Source organism: Zootoca vivipara, chromosome 6, assembly GCF_963506605.1.
Source record: "Zootoca vivipara chromosome 6, rZooViv1.1, whole genome shotgun sequence".
Taxonomy (NCBI): Eukaryota; Metazoa; Chordata; class Lepidosauria; order Squamata; family Lacertidae; genus Zootoca; species Zootoca vivipara.
This window is the reverse complement of record NC_083281.1, coordinates 95,705,106-95,732,225: the sequence shown is the minus strand read 5'-3', so window position 1 is coordinate 95,732,225 and position 27,120 is coordinate 95,705,106. Positions and strand designations below refer to the sequence as shown.

The 27,120-nt window shown below is 51.2% G+C and overlaps 1 protein-coding gene across 1 annotated transcript in view; it reads left to right on the top strand.

The window, feature by feature from the left end:
- The window catches only part of ANK1 (ankyrin 1), a 184,857-nt gene that overhangs the window by 149,309 nt on the left and 8,428 nt on the right, over positions 1–27,120 (top strand). Inside the window, 10 exon segments of the mRNA XM_035119972.2 lie at positions 100–219; positions 1,186–1,270; positions 1,848–1,928; positions 3,409–3,540; positions 5,577–5,723; positions 13,201–13,629; positions 13,632–13,758; positions 15,439–15,688; positions 17,897–17,980; positions 26,530–26,697. Coding sequence (XP_034975863.1) covers positions 100–219; positions 1,186–1,270; positions 1,848–1,928; positions 3,409–3,540; positions 5,577–5,723; positions 13,201–13,629; positions 13,632–13,758; positions 15,439–15,688; positions 17,897–17,980; positions 26,530–26,697 — 1,623 coding nt within the window.

Sequence of the window (27,120 nt, the reverse complement as noted above, 5' to 3'; positions counted from 1 at the left end):
CAGGAAGAAAACCTGGGTGGTGGTAGTAGTAGTAGTAGTAAATAATAATAATAATAATGATAATGATAATAATAATAATAATAATAATATTGGGGGCAGGTGCGGGACAGCAGCCGGGAAGCCAGCGGCTCCTTGTCCTTCCTCCGCAAAGCCATGAAGTACGAAGAGCTCCAGCATGTCCTCTGCCACCTGAACATCACAATGCCGCCCTGTTCCAAGGTGAGTCCCGCCTGAGCATGATATTTATTTAGTCATTAAACGCAGGGCTTTTTTCCCAGGAGGAACTTGCTGGAACTCAGTCCTGGCATCTCTCAGGTGAGTTCTGGTGGCTGTCAGGTGGGCACATCACCATCATAAGAGAACAAGGGAGGCATTCTTGGTAAGTTCCGGCCGTTCTTTTTCTAGAAAAATAGTACTGATTAAACTTATTACCCACCTGTCACCCAGAGGGTCTCTAAGCAGCTTACATCGAATATATGTATGCATGAATACATCACCAGATAGAAAAGGGTTGGGAAAAAGTCATATAACACATTGTCTAAAGAACTGTTAACATTTTCACTAATTGAAGCTGGATGGGCCCTAGCACAGCATGATAAGGAATTAGACAATCTATCCATGCAATTTTTGTATAAGAACTATTGCTTTGTTGTGGTCTCAGAAAAGACAACATTCAGTTTAATACTGACACAAAGTCAAGCAAAACTGCAAGATTTCAGTGCACTAAGGCAGGGCTTCCTCCAATTTGCCATGTGTGTCTGCTCCTCCCTCTCTCAGTGGCCCCTGGAGGTAGGGAAATCACCAACCTTTCCAGACCCCCCAAGTGTCCCTATTTTCCAGGGACATCCCTGATTTAGAGAAGCCTTCCCGGTTTCTGATTTGATCCTGGAATGTCCCACTTTTCCTTAGGACGTCCCTATTTTCATTGGAGAAATGTTGGAGGGTATGGAGTTATCTGACCCCCCCCCCCCGAGCCATCTGAAGGCAGCCCTGTATAGGGAAGGGGTTTTCTGGTGATACATGTTTTATTGTGTTTTTATATATGTTGGAAGCCGCTGAGATGCTGGCTGGGGCATCCCAGTCAGATGTGTGGGGTATAAATAGTAAAATTATCATTATGGAATGGGCTGTCCCTATTTTCATTGGACAAATGTTGGAGGATGTGCCTTTCCTTGATGCCCCCAGAGTTCTGGCAGTGAGGAGCGAAGGAGGACGTTGACGCCGTTAGCCCTGCGCGAGAGATACAGCCTCCCCAGCGACAGCACCCTGGGTAAGAGTCCTGGGCCAGAAGAGTGGGCTTGGCAGGGGCAGCTCAGGGGCCAGGAGACAGAACTGGGATTCAAGGCGACCTTTTGCCATTAGTCTGAAGGGAGACATTCTGATGTCTCTTAGTGAGATGGGATCTGTGCACCCTTTTATCTCTTCAGCTGTGTTTTTAGCTTTTTATTGGATGTTCTTAACTGGTTTTAATTTAAGACGCTTTCAGTACAACTAAAAAGCAACTGATGATGATGATGATGATGATGATGATAGGAGCTTTCCGCAGGCATGGAGTTTATATGTTCCTCCGTCTCCTTTGCTTGGGGAAAGCTAGCATCCCAGGTGGGTTGGGTGCCAGACTACTTGATGGTAACAGCTTCTGGCAGCATAGAAATTTTAATAATAATAATAATAATAATAATAATAATAATAATAATAATAAAGGGCAAAGTTGGGTAAGGGACAATCAGCCTCTTGACCAGAGGCTGCTAACAACCTGCACAATGCTAGAGACCCCAGCAGTGACCGTGAGTTTTGTGCCCTGTCTTTGCCCCAAACTTACTCTGCTTCCCCCTCCCTGCCCCCAGGCTCAGTAAGCAGCACAGAGAAGGACAGAACAGACATGAAGATGGCTGTCATTGCAGAGCATTTGGGCCTCAGTTGGGCTGGTGAGTTGACACTGGTCTCCTTGCAAAAAGAGGAGAGGCTCTTCCAGGCATCCCTTTCCTTGTACTTTCATGATTTGTTCTTCTGGAGGCGTCGGGGCGCTTATGCACAATCCTGCTGCCAAGACTGTTTCTGCCTGCAGGTGTTTTGGGGCAGACCTACGGCCTCATTGTTGCATAACTTCCTGCTGGCATCCTGCCATTTTCCCCATTTGTTTTATGTCCTGCTTTTGTTGCACTATAGCAGGGGTTCCCAAACTAAGGCCCGGGGGCCAGATGCGGCCCAATCGCATTCTCAATCCGGCCCGCGGAAGGTCCAGGAATCAGCATGTTTTTACATGAATAGAATGTGTCTTTTTATTTAAAATGCATCTCTGGGTTATTTGTGGGGCATAGGAATTCGTTCTTTTTTAAAAAAACAAAAAACAAATACAGTCCGGCCCTCCACAAGGTCTGAGAGACAGTGGACCGGCCCCCTGCTGAAAAAGTTTGCTGACCCCTGCACTATAGCACAAAACACTATAGCACAGACCCCTTTGGCCCCCAGTTCCCACAACTGACCTCAGAAGCTCTGTCTTCCTACCACCCCGGGCTTGCTTTCCTGCTATTATCCCACACACTCCCTGTTTTGTTTTTGTTTTTTTGTAAACACCCACCTGGCAAAAAGTCTCCAGGGTTAGTCGACAGCCAGGAGAACCCTTGTCTCCCAGCTCTGTCTTGGGGACCTTCTGCAGGAGCCTCTTGCTGGCCGTTCCCCAAGTTGGTGAGGCTCATTTGGCAACAGCAAGAACTGAGCCTTCAGTGTCTTGTAGGGAAGACTCTGCCGGGGGAGATTCAGCAGGTGCCTCCTGTGCCAACTTGGAAATGCATGCTAGAAATGTTTCTGCTCCATTAGCCCTCAGCAATCAGGAGTACATCTTTCCATATCTGATTACAAGTTTTGTATGGTTTTTCTTGTGTACACATAGTTGCTGTAAACCTTTATGAATAATAATTAATAATAATAATTTATTACTTGTACCTTACCCAACCACTCTGGGCAGCATTTTAATATTTTTCTAAATATATAACTAAACTGCGCCAAGTGTGGCATACCCAACAGCAGGGAGGGGTGAGGAACTTCAGGCCTTCCTGTCTGACTCTTGGTGCTGCCCTCACTAGCCCTTGCTTTGCATGCAGAGAGTTTTGGGCTGGCTGGGATGTGTCCCTGGATTCTGACAATGCCGCTTGCTTGCCTGGAGACAAGGCAGAGAGGAGCACCGGCCCCCTGTGCAGCCGAAGAGTCACTTCCATTGCTCTCCCCCCACCGTGACATGTGGCCCTTGGAAGGTCGCTCTGAATGCTGGCCCTCGGGCTGCAAAAGGTTCACTGCCGCTGGCATAGAGGGCAAGTTGCAGGGGCCTTCCTGCTTCCACCCCCTCCATGTCTGATGGCTGCTGTGCTTTGCGTCTCTTTCCTGGCCCCTCCACCCACCCCCCTCCAGAGCTGGCCCGGGAGCTGCAGTTTGGTGTGGATGACATCAATAGGATCCGTGTGGAGAATCCCAACTCCCTTCTGGAGCAGAGCCTGGCCCTGCTGAACCTGTGGACCAGCCGTGGTGGCCAGAGTGCCAACAGTGCGTATTAGCAAGGGGGCTGGGGGCACATGGGCTTCATCTCTTGCTGTTCTGAAGAGGGAGGGAGGCCACACACCACCAGAACTGAGGATCCCCCGGGGGGACTGTTCCTTTGCTCAAAGCCACATTTGATACATGGCATTCCTTCACCCTCACCCAACAAAACACTGAATGCATCACACATTGGAGCAGCTGGCTATGCCATGACTCTCCTCAGGCCTCCTCTTTCCTGGTCTGGGCAGGCAATGAGGGGGTCAATGTTCCTTGTTTGTGCATGGCTAGTCTCCCTAAAGGTACATTCTTGGGATCTTCTCTTAGCATTCATTTCCTCCCTGGTTGTGAGGAGGGTTAATTTTTTTCCTTGAAAAGTACCCAGAGTTGAAAGGAAGTCCAAAGAGGATCAGTCTTTCCTACGTCTTCTTCCAGCTCTATGTGCTTTTCAAGGCACAAATTAATTCCACCGGATCCAACTGTTACCAGTATCTGGACAAGTGAAGCCTGTTTTGTGGAGTTTCGTGAAAACACAAATAAACCTCATGGGATTTGGTGACACTTTCTGCCGAGGAATATAGGCAATCTATTCAGAACAAAAAACGAAACTCATTATAAATAGCAACATCATGGAGGAATGCAATATAAGGGAACTAGGCAAGGCTGCCCCTTGTCTCCATTATTATTTATTTTAGTATTGGAAATCCTGAATAAGAAGAGAAGAGAAGACAGGGAGATAAGAGGTATAGTGGTGGTGGGGAATCTTATAAACTCAAAGCCTTTGCCAATGACCTGATAATAATGACAGAGAACCCAAAGGAAAGTCTATTGAGAACACTAGAGTTGATAAATTAATCCGGGAGAGTGACAGGTTTTAAACTTAACACAAATAAAACCAAATTGTTGGTGAAAAATATGGATGTGCAAGGAAAAAATGAATTACAAGAGATATGCGGCCTGGAAATTAGGAAAAAAGTGAAATATCTGGGCATATGGCTCACAGCTAAGAATATCAAATTATTCCAGGATAGCTATGTTAACACTTGGAAGGAAATCAGAAACAAACTGGAAATTTGGAGCAGGCTAAATATCTATTTTGGGGAAAGAATTTCCATGATAAAGATGAGCAAACACCCATGAAAATGCTTTATAGGTGGCACCTAACACCAGTCAAATTGACCAAAATGTTTAGATCTAGAACAGACATTTGCTGGAAATGCAGGGAGGCTGAAGGCACATGAATCCACATTTGGTGGAACTGTAAAAAGATTAGACAGTTCTGGGAAATGATTTATAACGAGCTGAAGAAAATGTTCAAATGTTCCTTCCCTAAAAAGCTGGAAGCCTTCCTGCTAGGAATTATGGGTAATGAAATTCCAAAAAAGTTTAGGACAGTCTTTATGTATGTTGCTGCCAGAATGTTAATTGCAAACGGCTGGAATGCAGAAGATATCCCATCCAAATCAGACTGGCAAAAAAACCTGAGAGAGTATGCCGAACTAGTGAGACTATCAGCAAGGTCACAAGACGTTACAGATGAAAAATTTAACAGAGAGTGGGACACATATAGAGTTTGTGTAAAGGAACATGTCAAAATATTAATCCGTTGGCAGGTATTGATTGAACTTCTGTGGGTAAATAGGATAATGTTATAAGACTTAAAGTAAGCCAAACAACATGGAGAAAATAAAGTTAAGTGCGCATCCAAGAAACATACCGTAATCTGGGAACATAATGGGAAAATGGGAGGTCACATTGAATCAATTGCAAAATGATGTAAAAAGCAAATAACTGAGGAATGAACGACACTAGAATTTTCTTTCTTTTGTTACTTTTTATGCTGTCTTTAACCTAATGATCATTTTTGTTATACTGTTTTCAATTAATAAGGCATGGGGGGGGGGGCGTAGAGGGAGAGAAAAGAAAGAAGAAGCCTGGGGCTGGGCAACCTGTTCCTGCCACATTCCATGATAGGATGGTTGCAAAAATGAATCCCCTGCTGTCTTGCCTGGCTGATAGGTCTCCTTCCTCTTCTCCTTTGGCAGTGGAGAACCTGTACACGGCTCTGCGCAACATAGACCGCAGTGAGATCATCAACATGCTGGAAGGCTCCTCCCGGCAAAGCCGTAGCCTGAAGGGAGACAAACGCTACTCCAATCGGGATTACTCCCTGTCGCCCTCCCAGATGAATGGTGAGTGCCGGCCCAGCTCCTGCCGCAGCGGAGCCTTGCCTGGTGTCTCTTGTGAAGCCGGAGTCATGTGCCCAGGCTAGGCTTGTGCAGGTCTTTTCAGTGGCACTTCACTGACCCTCCCTCCCCACCTCCCTCTGGATTTCTGCTGCCCCCTTCAGCCCGTTGAGATCAACCAGCTACCTGCCTGCTAAGAAGCCCTTCTGGCTGGCAGCTTCCTTCCCCTTTGGCCTCAGCTAGAACCAGCCAACACAGAGTTCACACCCTGGCGGGGTGGAATAAATCCACAAGACCCCCAGGGAATGCCATGGTGGGATCAGGTGTTGGGGCATGCTGGGTGGCTCTGGGCAAGAGGGGCAAGAGCCAGCGAGGGCCACAGCCAGGTGTTAAAGAACAGTTGGGGGTGCAAGGGGCGAGAACACTCCCACATTTCCACTGGTCTCCTGCCAAAAAACACAAGCAGTTTTCAATTTGCCCCACCTCCTTCCTTGGGGAAACCCGCTCTTTATCACTGAAGCAGAACAAAGACCCATCCCTGGAAAACCCAGCTGACATTCAGTGATGAGGAGCAGCTTTTCCTGGGGGGAAGCAGTGAGACAAGCAGAAGTGTGGGCGAGCCCAGGGTCCTGGAGTTCAAGGGACAAAGTGGCTGTGCTGTCATGTGCCACGCTGCATACAGAGGGCGCTGGTGGTCCATAAAGTGAATAGCCGGGTGGGGGTGGGGTCCAGACTGGGACCCTGGCATTAGGAAGTGGCCTTTGCAGAAAGTTAGGCAGTAGTTATGCAGGCTTGTAGTGATGCAGGGGGGAGGGTTAAGGAGCACACCTTCTGTGGTGCACAAAGATAGGAAAACTTGCGTAGATCCAGAGAGAGGCTGCCCTGAGAGAGGGAATTTGAGGTTGGTGCAGAAAGAGAAAGAGGCACTGCAATGGTGCAGCTCAAATGGCCTCTAGGGATCAGGCCTTGGGTGGCGCAAGGTGTGACTGGAGATGGGGGCAGAGAGGTTCTGGGCTTTGAAGCCTGGACCCTGGGCTAGATCCATAAAGCATAGCGCATGAGCAAGAGGGTGTGCGCTGGGGTGGCTTAGTGGGCCCTGGGAGCCAGAAGCAGCAGCACACAGGGAGGGGCTCAGAGGTGTGGGCTCTCCTTTCCCACCCCCCTTTCCCATCCCAGTTCAATCTGCGTGCTTCCACATGCTATCAGCCTGAGTTGGCTGGCCAGTTGGCGCCTATCCTGACCGTTGTCCTCCGTCCTCGTCCTGACCTCTCTCCTCTTCCTCCTTTTTCTCCTCCACTGCCTGTCTCCACTGTTTCTCTATCTTTCTCTCTCTCTCTCATTTGACCTGAGCTGTCCGTCCGAGAGCTTTTGCCCTGCTGACGAATGCATGCTGTGCCTGGCCGGACCTGGCAGGCCATGCCAGGCTGAATGTTGCCACTTTGCCCTTTGCTGCTAGCTGCCCTCCCTTCCTGGCTTCCCTTCCTTACCCAACGGCTGCTAGCGGAGCCTGGTGAAATGGGAAGGGCTTCCCTTCAGCCTGCTGATCCCGAAGCCCCCCTGGGCAGCTTGACTCTCCCAAAGGACAACCCCACCCTCACCCCCACCCCCGCACGGCTGAGCAGGCAAAGTCCAGCCGCAGCAGCTGTGGAAAAGCTGCATGGAGCAAGAGTCCCCCTCACACACAGCACACCTGGGGGAGGTTTTTGTCCCCCTTGTTCCTCTGCCAGCGGGTGAAGCAATTGCCCTTTCTGTTGCAGTTTATCCATTACACAGCACTATCAATAAGCTACATGGTGCTTTATAGAGCTTCGCCAATAAATAGGTCTTGGCCCCCAAATGTCTGTTGCAGCCTAAATGTCAATAGTGGGGAGGCAAAGAAGGGAACGGGGTGGGAGATCAGTCTGGCAAGGAGTGAACATGAGCAGATTAAAGTTACAAACGTTGCTTGCAGTTTGGTGTAGGGCTCTTCAGAATCCAAAACTCACCTTTCCTATGAAGTCTCAGAGTAAGCACTTTAATTCTCATGCCCAACTGTAGCCAGGTGTATATAAGTGGAGCTGCCACTGCTCTCCTACATCCCTGGTTCTCCTTGACTCCTCCCTTCCCTACTGAGATACACTGAGGTACGTCTCACACTTTTTCCAGGCTTCTTGCCAGCTGCTGTGGCCCAGATGCCTCTTTCCCCCTTGCAAAATTGCAGCAAGGGGTGGCTCAGACCTTGGCTGCCTGAAACCTGATGGGTGCACCTGGGAGCAGCAGATGCCCAAGGGCTGCCCAAGGTCAAGAGCAGCTGTAGGGAGCAAGTGAAAACACTGGCTGCATTGATGTACTGTACACACTTTGTACTAGTACAGTGGTTCCCAACAGGTGGTCCGGGGACCCCCAGGGGTCCGCGAGCTATGCCAGAGGGGTCCGCAAGATGCTATTAGAATTAAAAAAATATTAAATATATTTCATATGATAACAGATTTTTTGTTTTGGCCGCTTCCTGCATGAGCAGAGTCTAGCGCAAAACTAAAATTAGATAGAGGCATTAGTTCTGCTGTATGCCGCAAGGACTACAAGAAACTTGGAGATAAGGCAATGAAAAAGATCCTTCCATTTGCAACCACATATCTGTGTGAGCAAGCATTTTCTTCCATGTGTTTCATGAAAAACAAATATAGGAATTGGCTCGACATGCGGTCGGATTTCAGAGTGAAAGTTTCAAATTTGGAACCTAATATTTCAGAAATAATGGACTCAAAGGACAGATTTAACTCATCTCATTAAGAACTGAAAATTAAAACTAACTGTATACTGATGGAGTACTCTGTTGTAACTGTAAAAAACGTATAAATATAAAATATAAAAAGACTTAATTTGGCTCTCACTTTTTAATTTTAGGATTAGGAATTAATGGGGGTCCTTGTCACAATAGCGGCACGATGAGGGGTCCTCGAGAAAATTTTGTTGGGAACCCCTGTACTAGTATATGCATTTCTTGCACATTCCTTGATTGGAGAACTGCCTTGGTAAAATCAGAGAGGTGCTCATTTCAGAGAATGCTTCTGTTTCCATTCCTTGTTTTGGAAATGGAATTTCTCCTCATCCTTAGTGGGGAATAAGCACATTTTGTGCATTGTGCGATTTTGGAGCAAACCTTCCCATTTTGCCCCAGCAAACCCATGCATGTTTAATACATTGCTCTGGAGATGAAACCACAGAGGCACCAGCTTCCAAAGGAGAAGGGGGGGCAACATCATGCGGTGCATGATGTCACACGTATGACATCAGGATGTCGGAGGAGCCAGGGGCTGCTTCCACTGCAGCAGAAGGAAGAGGGCGGGGAGTTGGCCACTGAAGCTGCAGCGTCCGCAGCCTCCTCTGCCACTTTTGAACATAGGGGAAGCCCCTCCCAAAAAACAATGGGGGGCCCAAAAGGGCTTGGGCCCTAGGAGATGGTGCTCTTTCCACAGACCAAGCTGCCCACGTACTTCTGTACTTCTGAGGTGGTCCAAGAGCTCCTTCTTCCCTCCAACCCTTTAAATGCTTTGAGCTGGAGAAGGGAGTGTGTCGGTGCCCTCTGGGTGCAAATGAGCCAGCACAAGGCCAGCACTGTTGCAATTATTTACTCCATAAAATGGACGTACCACTGGGTTTTAAGAAAAAACATTTAAAGCAGGTTTTTTTAAAAAGCAATTCAATTTTAAATAGAAACAGTTTAAAACAGGTATCATTTGAAATTATTCAAAATCATTAAAATTCAAAAGATGATTAAAATCAACAGTAGCTAAAAATTCAGCTTCTACAGGTCTGGACAAGGTTGCATAAGCAAAAAGGTTTTTAGCAGGCACTGAAAATAATATGGCAAAAGTGTCTACCTGATGTCAATAGGCAGGGAGTTCCAAAGTTTGGGTGCTGGCATATTAAAATATAGATTTCTTATGAATGCCGAACAGGCATTGTGTGATTCCTTTTGATGCCTGAACAGGAAAATTCAAATCATAGAATTGTAGAGTTGGAAGGGACCACATGGGTCATCTAGTCTAACCCCCTGCAATGCAGGAATCTTTTGCCCAATGTAGAGCTCAAACCCATGACTCTGAGTTTACGACTGAGCCATCCATTACACCCACTTCCAGGCACACGTATTTAAGGCATATGGGGCATAACTTACTGGGAATTTCCCTGCCGCATGCCCCATAGGAGCTGTGCCAGAGCACTGTGAGATGTTCCCCACAGCTCCATTTGCCTCCCGCTGAGTGACAGCAGGACCCCAAAAGAACAACACCAAAAGTACTGTGGCAAAGAGGACTCTAGTCCACGAAAGCATAGAAGATGCCCATGTGGTATGCTCTTCGGCTACTTCAGCACACCTTAATTAAAGAGTGAGTCTTTAAAATTCTCTGAAACTCTTCGTGTGCTTTGGACTTTGGGCTACAGTGCAGCATGTGAAACAAAGCACCCTGTTTTCGGAGCTGGTCATTTTGCACTTGGGGACCTGATCTTGGAAGCCTCTTCTGTCTGTGCACTTAAGTGCAGAGCCATAGGCAACCTGGCTTAGCAGCACTCATTCCCCCCCCCCCCTCTCAGTCCTTGTTCTTTCCAAGGGCAAAGTGTGGGTTGGAGCAAGGCTCTGCCCTTTGGCTGAGCCTTGAGCCTTCTTGGGAACATGTGGGAGAATTGCTCTCCTCCACACCAAGTTCCCAGAGAGAGAGAGAGGTGAAGCTGCTTTGAATGAACAGCAAAGGGGTAAGAGTATAATTATAGTACCTAAGATCTTCAGGGAATGCTTTTGAGTTGCTTAGATTCTTCACAGCCATTCTCCCCAATCCCTGAAGTGCAAGACTGTTCGCAGCTACTCAGTGTTGACAGATGTTCCTTTTGCATATGGTCAGAGGCATATTTTTCTCTACCTTTGAGCCCCCGTCTCAAAAACATGGTTCCCTCTCAGGCTTAAATGACAGTCATTTTGAAGAGAAATGAAAGTGAGGTTTGAGAGAAACTCTGCTTCCCACAGCATTTACACACATTTTAATTTGTCTGGCTGCTGCCTCTGATCAAACAGGTATTTAAACAATACTCAAACACTCATGTGGAGCTAAGTTAAAGCCAATTAGTGGTATATTTGTTCCACTGAGAACTGTAGTACTGGGAGGGGAAGATGACCCTACTCTCGGCTCCTTTAGCAAACTACAGCTCCCAGAATTATTTGAAGGAAGCCATGGCTGTTTAATGTGGTTGGTATCATAGTGCTTTCATAGAATCATAGAATCGTAGAGTTGGAAGGGACCCTGGGGGTCAACTAGTTCAACCCCCTGCAATGCAGGGATCTCAGCTAAAGCATCTATGTCAGATGGCCATCCAGTCTCTGCTTAAAAACCTCTAAGGAAGGAGAGTCTGCAACCTTCCGAGGGAGACCGTTCCACTGTTGAAAGTTCTTCCTGGAGCTTAGTCGGGATCTCCTTTCTTCTAACTTGAAGCCATAGGTTTGAGTCCTACCCTCCAGAGCAGGAGAAAACAAGCTTTCAATGTATGGTGTGAATGTGGCCTTAGTTGCACAACAGATTGTGCAATTTGTGGCACAGCAGGCTTCTGCTAGTGCAACTGTTGCCTTGAGTTCCTGTGTTGTGCAATATTAAAACGGACTCTTCCACTTGTGCAAGAGACCTTGTGCTGGTGGACAGAGGTCATTGGATAGAGCCCTCAGTTTCCAGATGCAGGAGTGGGAGAAATGTGTTCGCGTCTTTCAAATCACCTCCAACTCCCCCAAAGGGCAATTGTCAGTCTTCAGCTATTTCTTCATACTCAAGGCCAAGATGGCGCTCTCTCTCATCCCATGTAGCCAAGCTTATTAACTGACCACTGAATCTTGCCACAGCTTTCTCTGCATTTGAGGGGAGGAAGTTAGCATAGGGCTAGGGTTCCTGTATTTCAAACAGTGAAAAGGTTTTAGCTTTTTTTGTATTATTATTTTTTGAACATCAGCAAAAATGGCACTGCCAGCATGGTCTGCCATGCGTCTGGATTTTCCAGGACATTTTACCAATTTCCACCCAGGCACTGCAGCTGACAGCACACCATGGGACACTCACACATTCCATTCTCCAGGATCTTGGCACCACTCCCTCACTGGTTTAATGATAGGGCCGGCCCTGATTTCATCTGCCTTACAGGGCGAGGCCAGTTCTTTGAAGCGGTGGGTTCTTGGAAAGGAGTGAGGGCCTCCCTTCACTTTCTGTGAACAGGAGAGAATCAAAAACCAAATGAAAGAAAACAGCTTTCAGTGAAACAAAGCATATAGATAATCCCAAAGTCTTTAATATTAAAATGAAATTTTTAGTAGATCAGCACATTTCAAGTCAAAAAGCTATGCTTTGGAGAGTGACAGAAAGTGAAAGCAGTTCAAAAAATGAATGAAATATTGTTTTCTATTTCATTGTTGCCTCTCATATATAAAGACAATCAATATGTTTGATATATATAAAATAAGAGGGCATGTTGAGGTGCTACATTCTGGACTTTTTATGTTACTATTAAAGACTTGAAGGGAGTTTTTGTACATAAGGCAACAAGGTTTGATGCTTTTTGGGTTTTTTAATACCCCTTGGAAGCCGCCCAGAGTGGCTGGTATAAGTAATAAATTATTATATTATTATATTATTATTACAAGGTGTTTTGTCTTGTTTTGTTTCTAACTTCTGCTGAAATAGAATTTATAAAGCAATTGGAAAAGACCTCCATTGCACAAAAAGGCTTGTTTGAGTTACAAGTCCCTCTCCTGATCTTCATTTTTGATACCGATGACTAATCAGTCATTTGCATAAACTGAGTGAAGGTGAGAGAGAGAGGCATCAATGCAACTTGAGCCTTATGTACGGTAGTGCTTGGCTAGGTGACATTTGTTTCCTGATCAGGTTTTCTTTTGAACACTCCCCACTGCCCCCTTTCTGCTCTCCTTTACTCCTGACAAGGGACCCTCCATTATTCTCTGGGAAACCAGTGCTAGGGGGAGACCCAGGAGGCAGCTGAGGGCAAGGGGCTCCAGGGCCCACCAGAAACACGGCACAGAGCAGGGCAGGGCAGGGAACCTTTGGCCTGCCCTGCGATGCTGGACTCCAACTCCCATCAGTCCCAGCCAACATCATGGCCAGAAGTCCAGAACGATGGGAGCTGTAGCTCAGCAATATCGGGGAGGCCACAGGTTAGCTGCTCTGGCGTTGGTAAAGACACGGGGCCTTGGCTCCCCATTTCCATTTGAAACCTGCCATTTGGGTGGCAGCCCAACAGCGCTGCCATTCATCTTTGGGGGCGCTCTCTCCACCTGCCCACCCCCAATGGTTTAGCTGGCTTTGCTCACCACCCCAATGGCTGTGTTCTCTTGGACTGACACGCATTGGGATGGAGACCTTCACCCCGCGTGCCCCGACGGCCAGAGGGCCGGGGTCGCCTGTCCTGCCCTGCAGCACCTTAGCCTGTCCCCCTCTGTCTGCCCATGCAGGTTATGCTTCGCTGCAGGACGAGCTGCTCTCCCCCGCCTCCCTGCATTACGCTCTGCCTTCCCCGCTGCGCGCTGACCAGTACTGGAGCGAGGTGGCCGTCATGGATGCCATCCCCATGGCCGCCAGCGAGCAGGACGCCCTCATGGAGATGTCCGACATGCAGGTGTGGTCCTCGGGGCTGACGCCCTCGCTGGTGACTGCCGAAGACTCCTCGCTGGAGTGCAGCAAGGCCGAGGACTCGGACGCCACGAGCGAAGGCCGGTTCCCGGGGCAGCTCCTGGAGGACGCACATGGCCCGGACCCGCTGGGCTCCATGGACCTGGTGGAGGACGACACAGTGGACTCAGACGCCATGAATGGCCTGATGGACATGCTAGAGCAGGAGGAAGGTCAGAGGTCAGAGGGGAGGAGGCCAGACGGCGAGCGCCAGGGGGGCCTCTAGGCGGGAAGCCAGGTTCCCACAGTAAAGTCTCTCTTGTTTCAGGCCAGCAGAGGGTGCAGGCCCGCATCACCGAGTCGCCTACCGTCAGTCGGGTCATCGACAAGGGCAAAGAGAGGTAATGCGCTCCCCGCTTGCAGGGATGCCAGCCGTGGGGAACGTCCTGTGTGAGTCTCTGGAGGCAGTAGGAGGATGGATGGTGGCCAACAGATTGAGGTTGAACATTTCTGGGGGACGGGGCAGGCTGGTGTGGGGGACTTCCTGGTCCTGAATGGGGTAACTGTGCTCCTGAAGGACCAGGTGCACAGCCTGGGGGTCATTTTGGACTCACAGCTGTCCATGGAGGCGCAGGTTAATTCTGTATCCAGGGCAGCTGTCTGCCAGCTCCATCTGGTACACAGGCTGAGAACCTACTGCCTGCAGACTGTCTCGCCAGAGTGGTGCATGCTCTAGTTATCTCTCGCTTGGACTACTGCAATGCGCTCTACGTGGGGCTACCTTTGAAGGTGGCTCAGAAACTACAACTAATCCAGAATGTGGCAGCCAGACTGGTGCCTGGGAGTGGCCGCGGTGACTATATAACACCGGTTCTAGAGAATCTACACTAACTCCCAGTACATTTCTGAGCACAATTCAAAGTGTTGGTGCTGACCGTCTTAGCACTAAATGGCCTCAGCCCAGTATACCTGAAGGAGCCTCTCCACCCCCATCACTCAGCCCAGCCACTGAAGTCCTCCTCCAAGGGCCTTCTGGCGGTTCCCTGACTGTGAGAAATGAAGTTACAGAGAACCAGGCAGAGGGCCTTCTTGGTAGTGGCGCCTGCCCTGTAGAACAGCCTCCCTTCATGGAGATAAACAACTATTTGACTTTTAGAAGACTTCTGAAAGCAGCCCTGCATTGGGAATTTTTAATGGTAGATGTTTAATTGTGCTTTTTTATGTGTTGGAAGCTGCCCAGAGTGGCTGGGGCAGCCCAGTCACATGGGCGGGATACAAGTAATAAATTTATTGTTTTTATTATATTATTGTCTCTAGCTCAGTGTTGCATGCCTTGCATGTAAGTGACCCTAGGTTCAATTCCCCGTATCTCCCCTCAAAACACACCTCGCCTAACACAGACAGGAAAGGCCTGGAGATCTGCTGCCAGTCAGAGTAGACCAGAGGCTGTTAGACCCATGGGCACCACGGGATTTTTGAACTTTACTCTGGGTGCCAACCCCTCCGGTCACTCCTCTCCTAACGGGAACCCATTGGGTACCAGCTGAAATTTCCAGGCTAGTTTGAAAGGCCCCCTGCATAGAGAGCATTGCAGCAGTCACTCCAAGCAAGGGGCTACTAGGATATGAGACACAGAAGTCCCCCCTCTGTTCTGCAGATCATTGGTCCTTTGCTGGGGGCGTGCATTGGGGGCGGGGCTCAGGAATGGGGTCCATTCTGCAGTTCAATGTGGCCTGTGGTGTTGGGCACCTCTGTCAGTGTGGACCAATCAAAGCGCAGGGTTTGCAGTACAAAATGGTACAAAACTATTGTAAATGTTTGGCACCAGATTGGAGTGAATCACACAATGTTTGATTTTTAGATGTTAACTACAAACCCCGGTTGGGTGTATCAATTACTCAGTTTGGGTGGATAGTACAAAATGTGAGGCTCACAGTACAGTTTAGGGATGACCCCAAATTGTGGGGCTCGTAGTTAATAAAGCTGTCTTGACTCAGAATGAGGCAGGTGCCTAGGCAGCCCTGTGTTTTGCCTCCCTTTGCTTGCCTGCATTTCCACGTCCTTCTGTCCTTGCTCCCCAGGCTGGGCAACTGGGCTGTGGAGAGCACCTTCATCTCCAGTCTGTCGGACCTGCCCAAGGGAGTGTCCTTGAGCCCCCCAGCACTGCGGCAGTCGGTGCCCTACAGAGTGCGGGGCCGGGAGAGGGAGAGGCCGGAGCACACCCGGATGGACTCGTCGGAGGAGAGGGAGTGGGGGCTCCAGCCTGGGAGGCGGCAGGGCCTGGCTAAGTGGCTGGAGGAAGCGGACAGTAGCATATTTGGACAAACACAGGTAGGAGAGTGCAACATTCCTTCATGATTCCCATCCAGACAAAGCAATACCCCTCTCTGATCAGTCCATAGAGGCAAAAGAATAAACCAAGTCAAGGCACTAGATAAGCATTGTGGGTGGGAGTCACCAAAGGAGCTCCACCCTCAGCAGCCCTGCCTAAGGACAGAAAATTGGCTGGGGGAGGAGAGGGGAGAACCCTCAGAGCAACATGTGGAACAAACATCACAGCATGAGATTAAATTTCACCTAATGTATATCTGTAGCAAAGATTTCAAAGCTTTACAAACAAAACAAAGCTATGGCCGAGAGAATATACAACAATAATTCAACACTCTTACGTGACTTCACACTGCTGAAATGCAGGCACTCTGGGGAATATTGCATCCATGTATTCTGAAATATCTATCTGTGCTGACGGAATGCATCGTTCAAATGCTGGCGGCACTGGAGCCATGAAATGCAAAAAAAATCAAATTTGACCTGTAACCAAAAAAAATCAAATTTGACACACCACTAAATCGTTTTTTTAAATGAAACAAAACATTGTTGATAACATGGCACCCATCAGGTGCGTCAAGCAGTGAGAGAGTCACCTGACCAGTACAGTATTTCATCGCACCCATTAAAACCATGCTGTCTCTTGGGGGAAAAACAGCACAGTAACACTGCAGTCTCTATTTGTAGTAGGGATGCAAAAAACCAGGCCTCCTTTGCTGGGTTGTTGTAAGAACTGGTCCAGCAAAGTAGCTCAGTTCAAGCATCCAACACGCTCTTCATGCTTTAGCTCAGTATATCTTACCCAGTGAAGCAGACGGGCTGGGTAGGTGGGTGGGGGACCAAGGCTGCAGAAATCTTCTGCCAAGATTTAGCTCTTGGGATCCAGAGAGATCTATTTCAGGGGGTTCAGCATCACTTGAGTTGCCTGCTGACACTCTGCTGGGATGTTTGGCTTCCAATTTGTTTCGCTTGTTGCTTCTTATTTGATATGGTAGCAATAGTTACAGTATTAGCTTTTGCCAGCTGCTTTGGGGGAGATGCCTTTGGCTAAAAAAAGGTGGTGGTGGTGGGGGAGTATGTCAGCTAAATGAGAAGGTTGCTCTGCTGACATTTGCACTCCTGTGCAGAAGAAGCTCACTTGGCCCCCACCTCTTGCTAGGGGGGAGGGGGCTGGCCCAGCAGCCATGTTCAGCCGCTCTGCTCTATTTATATCCTGGCCAGCCGGCCTCTTCACTTGCTTCCTAATTGGGTAGCGCCTGGTTCTCACCCAGAGCCAGGTATGGAGGGGCCAGAAATAGAACTGCTCAGGATGCCAGAGAACAGGGGGGGCAGGGGGCTGCCATGCAAGACATAGGTGCACAGACCTCTCCTAGGTGGCTCAGGCAAGGCGTGCTCCTTGGCTCTTTGTGCGCATCAGGAGACACCAGGCTGGGGCAGGCCTCGTGCCAGCGCCCCCCCTGCCGCATCTTTGTGGCCGAAGGAGGGGGCAGGGAGGGTTGGCCAGAGCCTCCAAACAGCTGGTCAGGGGGAGGCTAAAATTAAGCAGCCTTTCCTACCCAGCCCGGCCCCTTCCCGCTTCCCAGTCGTGAGCCAGAGGCTGCTGCTGCCAGTAGCCTGGGCAGTGCCCTCATGCCATGAGGGAAGGCCAACGTTAGGCCAGCGGCTCTCTGGGCACTATGTGGGGCTTCCTGACCCAGCTGCTCATCAGCCTGGTCCTGCTTGGCTTCTTCTTGGTCAGCTGCCAGAACCTGCTGCACTTTGCCCAGGGCTCCTTCCGCTTCATGCTCAAGCACATCCACCAGGAGCTGGACAAGGAGCTGGGCGAGAGCGAGGGGCTGAGTGATGATGAGGAGCCCGTCTCCACGAGGGTGGTGCGCCGGCGAGTCATTGTCCAGGTAGCTGGCCGGAGGAGGAGGCTTCCCCCAGACTGGCCAGCTTGGTGCCCACCCACGGGCCCTTGATGCCACTCAAGGATGCCGTGCCAAGCTTCCCTGACTGGTAGTGTGGCGGAAGGGCACCTGGGACCAGGGCAGGCAGGGCCTGGAGAGAGAGGGAGAGCCCTGGCTTTGCCCCAAGAGCTGACTTTCTTTGAACCCCCCATGGGGCTTTGAGAGGATGTCTGCTGCTCTGTGCCAGTTCTGGGAGGGCGAAGGACTTGGTGGTCCCCTAGCAGACTTGCTCACTCTCCTTTCTGCTTTCCCAACCCTCCAGGGGAATGAAGCGCTGGATATTCCAGGGGAACAAGTGACTGAGGAGCAATTTACAGACGAGCAGGGCAACATTGTCACAAAGAAGGTGAGTAGCCTGCCAGGGGGAGAAGGAGGGCAGAGCAGGAGGCGGCAGCTGGGCCCCCCCAGAACATCCTCCCCCCTCAAGCTAGAATCCTGCTGGGCTCCTGCGCCTCCAGGTTCCTTTCCTGTGTGCAAGAGTTTTGCTCCTCATATTGCCTGCTTGCGCTCAGTGTGACACACTTGCACTTTATCCCAGAGTGTGCTGGCAGGAAGCCTGGCAGGTAGGCTTGGTTGTTTGATGGGGTCTCACTAGCAGAAGGTGAAGCAATTTCCGTCAGGACTAACCAGCCCAAGAGAGTTTGTGTTGGGGTTTTCTTTTGTGGGGGGTGGCTTCTAGTATTCGCATGCAGGGGTGGGGGAGGGTGACCTTGGTTTGCTCTGTAGGATGCAGCTGGGCTGACTTGCTTGAGTCATATTCTGATGCAAGGTAGCTCTTGGTCCAAATTTTGAGGGTAAATTGGGATGGATGTGCAAATAAGGTTGGGTGATGGAATTAGCCTGCGGGTGAATTCCTGATCGTGATTTTCCACCTGCTTCACTAACAGATGATGATGATGATGATTGCAAAAGATCTAGTTATAAGGGTCCTTATGTGTGTACATCTCAGTAGTGGTGTATGGAAGTGAGAGCTGGACTATAAAGAAGGCTGATTGCCAAAGAATTGATGCTTTTGAATTATGGTGCTGAAGGAGACTCTTGAGAGTCCCGTGGACTGCAAGAAGATCAAACCTATCCATTCTGAAGGAAATCAGCCCTGAGTACGCACTGGAAGGACAGATCGTGAAGCTGAGGCCCCAATACTTTGGCCACCTCATGAGAAGAGAAGAATACTTGGAAAAGACCCTGATGTTGGGAAAGATTGAGGGCACAAGGAGAAGGGGACGACAGAGGACGAGATGGTTGGACAGTGTTCTCGAAGCCACCAACATGAGTCTGACCAAACTGTGGGAGGCAGTGGAAGACAGGAGTGCCTGGCGTGCTCTGGTCCAGGGGGTCACGAAGAGTCGGACACAACTAAACGACTAAACAACAACAAATGTCTGGTCATCCAAAGGAATGTATGTCGGAGGCTGAGATGAGAATGAGATAGGAATGGTGCTCTGACCTTGCCAATCTGACTTGGCTTCAGCCACACTGGCCTTTGCTCCCTGCAAACCTTGTTGTGGGAATTTCATGCAGGAGCTGAATGAAGAGGGAGGTGAATGAGCTGCCACAGCACTGAGTGGGAGAGTGAGATTGTAGCTTTCTGCAAGGTCCTAAAAATACCAGTTGGTCTAAATCGGGCGTAGGACCAACACCAGGTGCTGGGAGGGGGACAGAGGTCAATGCTGAGCAGGGAGAAGGAGAAGGTATCTGAAGAAGTAAGGTGCTACTGGAAGGAATTTTTTTATTTTGTTTCGACTACGTCAGACCAACATGGCTACCTACCTGAAACAGGGAGAAGGAGAAACCCAAAGGGTGTAGGACCTCTTTTGCTGAATTCCTCGCTCCCTTGTCTTGTGGCGAGGGGGCACCCGGACTCAGGTGGCCAGATGCAGAAGAGGGGAAGGCCTCCTGCACCTTTGGGTGGGGGTGTGCAGAGGAAGGAATGTCAGCCTGTGTCACATGTCATGCAAGATACGCCTCCTGAGGCCGACATTCCATCCTCCAGGCAATTGTCTTCTTTTGCCACCTAGGGAGAGGGGAGATTGCATTGCACAGGTCTTAGCAATGGTTATTGTGAGGGACAGGGGATATCGCGAAGTCCCTCCCCTCCTGAGTTCAAGCCCGTCCCCGAGCAAAGGGGAAAGCAGGGAGAGTTCCGATTCCAGTGGGGAAGCAGGAAGTCGTGTCCGAGGCTCAGGCAAGGTAGAGGAGCCAGGGTCCCAGGTGGGACAGGAAGGGGCAAGTAAGGGGGGAAGACCCATCCCCCCAACTCCAGAATTACGCAGGAAGAGGAGGGGCAAGAGGATGGGTCTGCCAAAGCTTTTGTGTTGGAGAAAGACGCGCCAAAAGCCATTAGGAGGTTCTGAAACCGACTGACAACATCGCTCCGTGTAAATAGCAATGACTTGAGCACTGTAAATACGCAGCACCAATAAAAGAATAAAATGCAGAGCTGCGTAGCGTCGTTACTCTGAAGTAGTCCACTCCGGCCACTGTGACAGCAACCTCCTAATCATTTTTGGGCTACTTTGGAGTTGCCGGGATGAGCGTGTCAGAGGCGGAGAAGTGGCGGCAGATCGCTGAGCAAGCCCAGCTAGAACTGCAACAGCTGTCGCTGCAGGCGCAGGGAGAATTGAAGGCAGCTAAAGAGGAGACTAAGAAGCTCCAGGACGACCGGCTACAACTTGCGGAACAGGTGAGAGAGCTCCAGGAAAAAGAGCAGCATTTAAGGGCGGTGGCGGTAGACCTCCAAAACAAGCTGGATGCAGAGAAAAACAAGGCGGGAGGGGCACCCCAAGTCCAAGTGCTGCCAGGAAGGAGAGCCGGGACCCTAGTAAGCAAGTTCAATGGAGACCCGAAGGAGTTTCAGGGCTTTGAGACTGAGATTGTGTATGCTCTTGAGCTGCACCACGATGAGTTCCCTGATGATGAGCACAGAGTAGCGTTTATTGTGGAGCACCTTACAGGGGCGGCCAGGGAGTGGCTAAGACCGTTAATTGCAACAAGGAATCCTTGCATGAAGAATGTCAAACTATTTCTAGAAGGTTTGAAAACGATGTATTCGTCCGATAGTCATATGGACCAGACTAAGGAGGAACTTCATAATTTACGCCAAGGAAATATGACAGTTCGCGCGTATTGGGCGAAATTCACCATGCTGGTGCACAGATTGGGGTGGGATCTGGAGTCTGCCCCAATGCAAGCGGCGTTTTACTTGGGGTTGCATGAGGAGGTGAAGGATGAGCTCTCGAGAGGTCCAAAGCCCAGTAATATGGATCAACTGAGCAAAGCGGCTCTGGCGGTGGGGGTGAGGCAGGAATCCAGATGGAGCGACAAGCAAGCAACGCGCGCAAAGCGGGCTTGGTTCCCACGGTCGCAGGAGAAGCCACTCCCTCAACAACCCTTTCAAGCCACGCCTGGGGCCAGTCAGGACCAGGAACCCATGCAGATTGATAGCGCGCGCGCGCGGGCTTTTCAAACCCCAGCGGCGCCAAGACGCAAGGAGGGAAGGGGTGGGAATTGCTTTCTCTGCAACTCCCCCCAGCATCTCGTCAGAGACTGCCCACATCGCAGGGAGTGGCAAGGAAAGGCGGGAACGGTTGTGCCCTCCCCCACTGACGCAGCACCACAGCAGGGAAACGGGAAAGCCTGGCTGCAGGAGACAAGGGGCGGCAGCCAGGCACAGTCAGCAGACAACAGCCCCAGCCCACCCACCCGCACAGAGAGGAGCAGAGCCAGCCCACCCCTCCCAGAGCAGGAGTGGTTCTAGAAGTGACGCTCACGCTCCCAAATGGCTATCCATTGACGGTCCTCGCCCTAATTGACAGTGGTGCCTCAGCCAACTTCTTCTCGAGAAACTTTGCAGAAGAGCACCAGATCCAGCTTCTGCAGCTGGATTTTCCTCTGCACGTGGCAACCATTGACGGCAGAGAGCTGCTGGGAGGGGCCATCACTCATCAAACCCCCCCCATGAGAATGACGGTTGGAAGGCACTCAGAGACACTGGCATTCAACGTCACCACCATCTCAGACCCCCCAATCGTTTTGGGCATGAGCTGGCTGGCGCGCCACGACCCCTCCATAAGTTGGCATCAGAGATGCATCACTTTTGGATCGGACTTTTGCCTGGAACATTGCATGCAGCACCAACCAGGGGAGGGGCCTCCGATAGCCACGGTGGCCACCATGCACGTCAAAGGGGGTGAGGCGATACCCAAACCATACTGGGACCTGCAGGAGGTCTTCAGTGAAGCGGAGTCCGACCACCTGCCCCCACACAGGCCTTTTGACTGCCAGATCAACCTGGTGCCTGGGGCAACTATACCCCCAGCCAAGCTGTACGCCATGTCAGACCAGGAACTGGAGGATCTGCGCGCTTTTATCGACAAGAACCTCAAGCGGGGGTTCATCAGAGAAAGCAAGGCAGCAGGGGGCAGCCCGGTCTTCTGGGTGGACAAGAAAGACACGCAACAGCGCCGTCTTGTGGTGGATTTTAGACGGCTGAATTCGGTGACAGAGCCAGTGGCTTTCCCCATGCCCAGAGTGGATGATCTCCTGACAGCGGCACGCAGAGGCAAGATTTTCACCAAGCTAGACCTGAGGGGGGCGTACAACTTGATCAGGATCCGGGAAGGCGATGAGTGGAAAACCACGATGTTCACGCCTCTGGGCTCTTTTGAATATCTGGTGATGCCCTTCGGGTTGCAAGGGGGCTCAGCATGCTTCCAGGCCTTCATGCACCACGTCCTGGGGTCCCTACTCTTCAGGAAATGCTTGGTCTTTCTGGATGACATCCTTATTTACTCCAACGACCCAGTGCAGCACGTGCAGGACGTCAGGGAGGTGTTACAGCGCCTGAAGGAGAACCACCTGTATGTGAAGCTGGAGAAGTGCAAGTTTCACACCAAGGAGGTGGACTTCCTGGGCTACAAGCTGTCAGACAAGGGGCTGGCAATGGACAAGGACAAGGTGCAGACCATCCTGGACTGGCACAGCCCCAGGACGCGCAAAGATGCCCAACGCCTACTAGGCTTTGCCAACTTCTACAGGAAGTTCATCAAGAACTTCTCTCGAGTTACGGCTCCCATCACTGACTGCCTGAGAGGCAAGCAGAAGTTCCGGTGGACACCAGAGGCGCAAGCAGCGTTCGAAAGCCTCAAGAGGGTGTTCGCCTCAGACCAGAACCTGTTCCACGTGGTTCAGGACGCGCCCCTACGCATTGAAACAGATGCTTCTGATAAGGCTGTGGGCGCCATTTTGTTGCAACTGGACGCCAACAGAGAGTGGAGACCCTGTGCCTTCTTCTCCAGGAAGTTGACCCAGCCCGAGCGAAACTACACAGTTTTTGATCGGGAACTTCTTGCGATCCACGCGGCGTTCCAGCACTGGAGACACTTCCTGGTGGGCGCCAAGCACCCCATCCAGGTGTGCACAGACCACAAGAACCTGGAGTTCTGGAGAACTGCCAGGGTGCTCAACCAGCGGCAGATACGGTGGGCGGAGTTCTTCTCGAACTTCAACTTCTCCATACACTACATCCCAGGAGAGCAGAATGTCAGGGCGGATGCCCTCTCCCGCAAGCCAGAGTACATGGAGGAGGAGGCGCCACCAGCCCCAAGGCACATTTTCCCCCCGTCGGCATGGTCCTGCGGAGCAGCAGTGGTGAGCGAGGCAGAACTCACAGCACTGACGGCAGCGGATGAATTTGCCAACCGCATCTTCAGAGAACTGAGAGGGGGGAGGGAGCAGGCAAAAGACTTTGCAGAACGCAGAGGGCTGCTTTTCTACAAGGGTGCGCTGTACCTACCCACCACCCAGCTTCGACGTACGGTCCTCAAGCAGATGCACGACAACCCTACAGCGGGGCATTTTGGAAGGGACAAGACCACTCACCTAGTCATGAGACACTTCTGGTGGCCAGGGGTGAGGGAAGATGTTCGAGACTATGTAAGGGGCTGTACCACCTGCCAGCGGGCGAAGGTGGTCAGAGCAGCGCCACCAGGGTTGCTGGAGCCCTTAGCCACACCACACAGGCCGTGGGAAGTGGTGTCCATGGACTTCATCACAGATCTGCCTTCGTCCAGGGGTAAGACTGCAGTGTTGGTGGTGGTGGACCTCATGTCCAAAATGTGTCACTTTATACCGTGTGCCAGGGCAGTCTCGGCAGAAGAGACAGCCAAACTGTTTGTTGATCACATTTTCAGACTGCATGGATTACCTTTAAGGGTTATTTCGGATCGTGGCCGCCAATTTGTTTCCAGGTTCTGGCGGCGGCTCATGAACCTCCTGCAGGTGGAGGTCAGCTTGTCGACGGCTAGACACCCGCAGACCAACGGACAAGCGGAGAGGGTCAACGCCATTCTGCAGCAGTACCTGAGATGCTACGTCAGCCAGCGGCAAACGGACTGGGTGGATCGCTTGCCACTAGCAGAATTTGCCTACAACAATGCAGTGCACGTCTCCACAGGGGTGTCGCCCTTTAAGGCCAATTACGGGCGCGACCTCAGATCTTTCCCAGAGAGGGAGAGGGAGGAGGAGGAGGAGGGCCCACAGGCTGAGGATTGGGCAGAGGAACTGGAGACGGTGCACCAGCAGCTCAGAGAACACTTGGAGAGGGCCAAGGAAGCGTACAAAAAGGGGGCAGATCGCCACAGGCGACAAGGGGAGGTCATCAGGGTGGGGGACAAGGTGTGGTTGTCCTCGGAGGGCCTTCCCACCAGAGGGAGGTGCAAAAAGCTGGCACCCAAATGGCTGGGCCCCTTCACGGTCACGCAACAGGTCAACCCGGTGGCCTACAGGCTGGCACTGCCAGAGGACATGAGGGTGCATCCAGTGTTTCATAGATCGCTGCTGTCGCCGTACAGGGAAAGCAGCAGGCTCAGAGACAGCGAACAAACCCCCGAGGGAGGGGGGGAGAGGGAAAGCAGGGAGCAACTCAATGAGGCCACGGCCATCCTGGATTCAAGGTGGGGGGTGGGGGGCCTGGAGTACCTCATGGCATGGGAGGATGCTCCACCGTCCCAGAATGAATGGGTTCCCGCCACTCAGATACAGGAGGAATTCTTGGTGGAAGAATTTCACGCCCTCTTTCCCCACAGACCCAAGCCCTGGCACATGGAAAGGGAGGGGGAGGAGGAGGAGGCACGGGAGAACAGCTCACCATGGCGCTGGGAAGCGGAGTTTGAGGAACCAGAGGATGAGGTATGGGTGTCGCCAAGATCCACCCAGTCAGAGGAAGGAGCAGATTGGCAAAACATTTTTACCCCCACCAGCTCTGACGCCACGGACTTTTTGGGATTCCCGTCCTCCCAGGCGGAAGGGGGGGGCTCGCAGGACTGGGGGGAGGTGTTCACACCAACGGGCTCGGAGAGCACCGAGTTTTTAGGCTTCCAGTCGTCACCGACACATGGGGGGGGCCTGGGGAGGGGTGAAGGAGAGCTTGGGAGGGGGGTGGATGTGAGGGACAGGGGATATCGCGAAGTCCCTCCCCTCCTGAGTTCAAGCCCGTCCCCGAGCAAAGGGGAAAGCAGGGAGAGTTCCGATTCCAGTGGGGAAGCAGGAAGTCGTGTCCGAGGCTCAGGCAAGGTAGAGGAGCCAGGGTCCCAGGTGGGACAGGAAGGGGCAAGTAAGGGGGGAAGACCCATCCCCCCAACTCCAGAATTACGCAGGAAGAGGAGGGGCAAGAGGATGGGTCTGCCAAAGCTTTTGTGTTGGAGAAAGACGCGCCAAAAGCCATTAGGAGGTTCTGAAACCGACTGACAACATCGCTCCGTGTAAATAGCAATGACTTGAGCACTGTAAATACGCAGCACCAATAAAAGAATAAAATGCAGAGCTGCGTAGCGTCGTTACTCTGAAGTAGTCCACTCCGGCCACTGTGACAGTTATTATTATTATTATTATTTAGTAAATTTGTATACCGCCCTGTACCCGCAGGTCTCAGTGCAGTTACAATATAAATCTGATTATGATGTTGAGGGTGGTTATTTAATACAGCACTATCAATGCACACTGCACTTTTTTGAGTTGCAAGGGCAGAAATAAATGTTTTTGCCCAAAGGACTTTGCAATCCAAGTCAGCCTTTCTCAACCGGGTGCCATCCAAACCTTTTGGACTCCAGCTGTCATCAGCCATGGCCAGCACAGCCAATGGTCAGGGATGATTGGAGTTGTGGTTCATAACATCTGGAGGGCACCAGGTTGGGGAAGTCTGAGTGTAGTAGCTCATGCTGCCATCCTAGTTCTCCTTCCTCCCTGCACTCAGTGGGAATGACTCCCAGGCAAGGGCACAGAGAACTGCTACCCAAGAGACTGAGCTATGAACCAGGATATCCCTAGATCAAATCTCTCCTTTCCCCCAAACTCAGCAGGTGATCTTAAGCAAATGGCTGGCTCTCACCTGCAGTTCATCTGAGATATGGAGACCATATGTTGGCCTGCCTTATAGGGGCATCGTAAGGCAGCCTTCACCAGCCTGGTGCCCTCCAGATGTTTTGCACTACAACTTCCATCAGCCAGAGCCATATAATACTGGAGCTGATGGGAATTGTAGTCCTAGAGCACCAGGTTGAGGAAGGCAGCTGTACACATTCTTGCAAGATAATGTATTTACGCCTTAGTTCACAGAGGGAAACCTGATGCCCTCGGGGTCTTTCATCATTCCAAAGGTGTCCTATAAGTGATGGATAGGTATTAGTGTACTGCTATATTATTAAATTGGGAGCTAGTGGAGTTTTTTCAAATGGGCAGGTCCAGGCTCTAGGACAAGAGATCAAGGGCTGTGCCTCGTGGGAAGGCACTCCAGGCATCCAGGGCCAGAAGGGAGAGGGGGAGGACTTTCCAAGGGCTGGTGGACATTACTTGAGGCAGCAGCAGATTGTCTAAAAGTGCTGCACTTAATTTTTGCAGATTGTCCGGAAGGTAGTGCGGCGGCTGGAAACGGACGGGACGGGTGATGTACGGCAGCATGAAGAGGTGATTATGGAAGGCTCCCTGCAGGAGCCTTATGCGCTGGAAGCCCAGGCTGGCCGCTTCCTGGCACATGCCCCTTGGCAGCAGGAGAGTGCAGGCAGCAAGGTACCCAAGCCCCATGGCCTCCAAGCCCCAGGGCTCCAGCTGCGTCGTCCTCTCTGTCGTCTGTCCCCTGCTCTCTCTCTCCCCCCTCCACACCCTTTGCCCTCGCCTGGCGCAGCAGGACCATCTCCTTCTGCCAATGCCAGGTACTTTACTGCACAGGTCAGCTGCCGCCATCTGACTCTCCTTCTCCTTGTGTCTCTCCGTCTGTCCGTCCATCTGTCTGCCACCCCCTCGTGGGTTTCTCTGTGACCGTTTGCCGCTTTCCTGTCTCTCGCTGCCGTTTACCCAGGAGGAGGCTCAAGGGAGTGTCTCAAGATCGGAGCTTCTCGGGGGCAGGATGGGGGCTCAGATAGTGAAACGAGCCAGCCTGAAAAGGGGGAAGCAGTGACACCCCTCACCCCCCACCCCTCGAGTGGCCTCTTT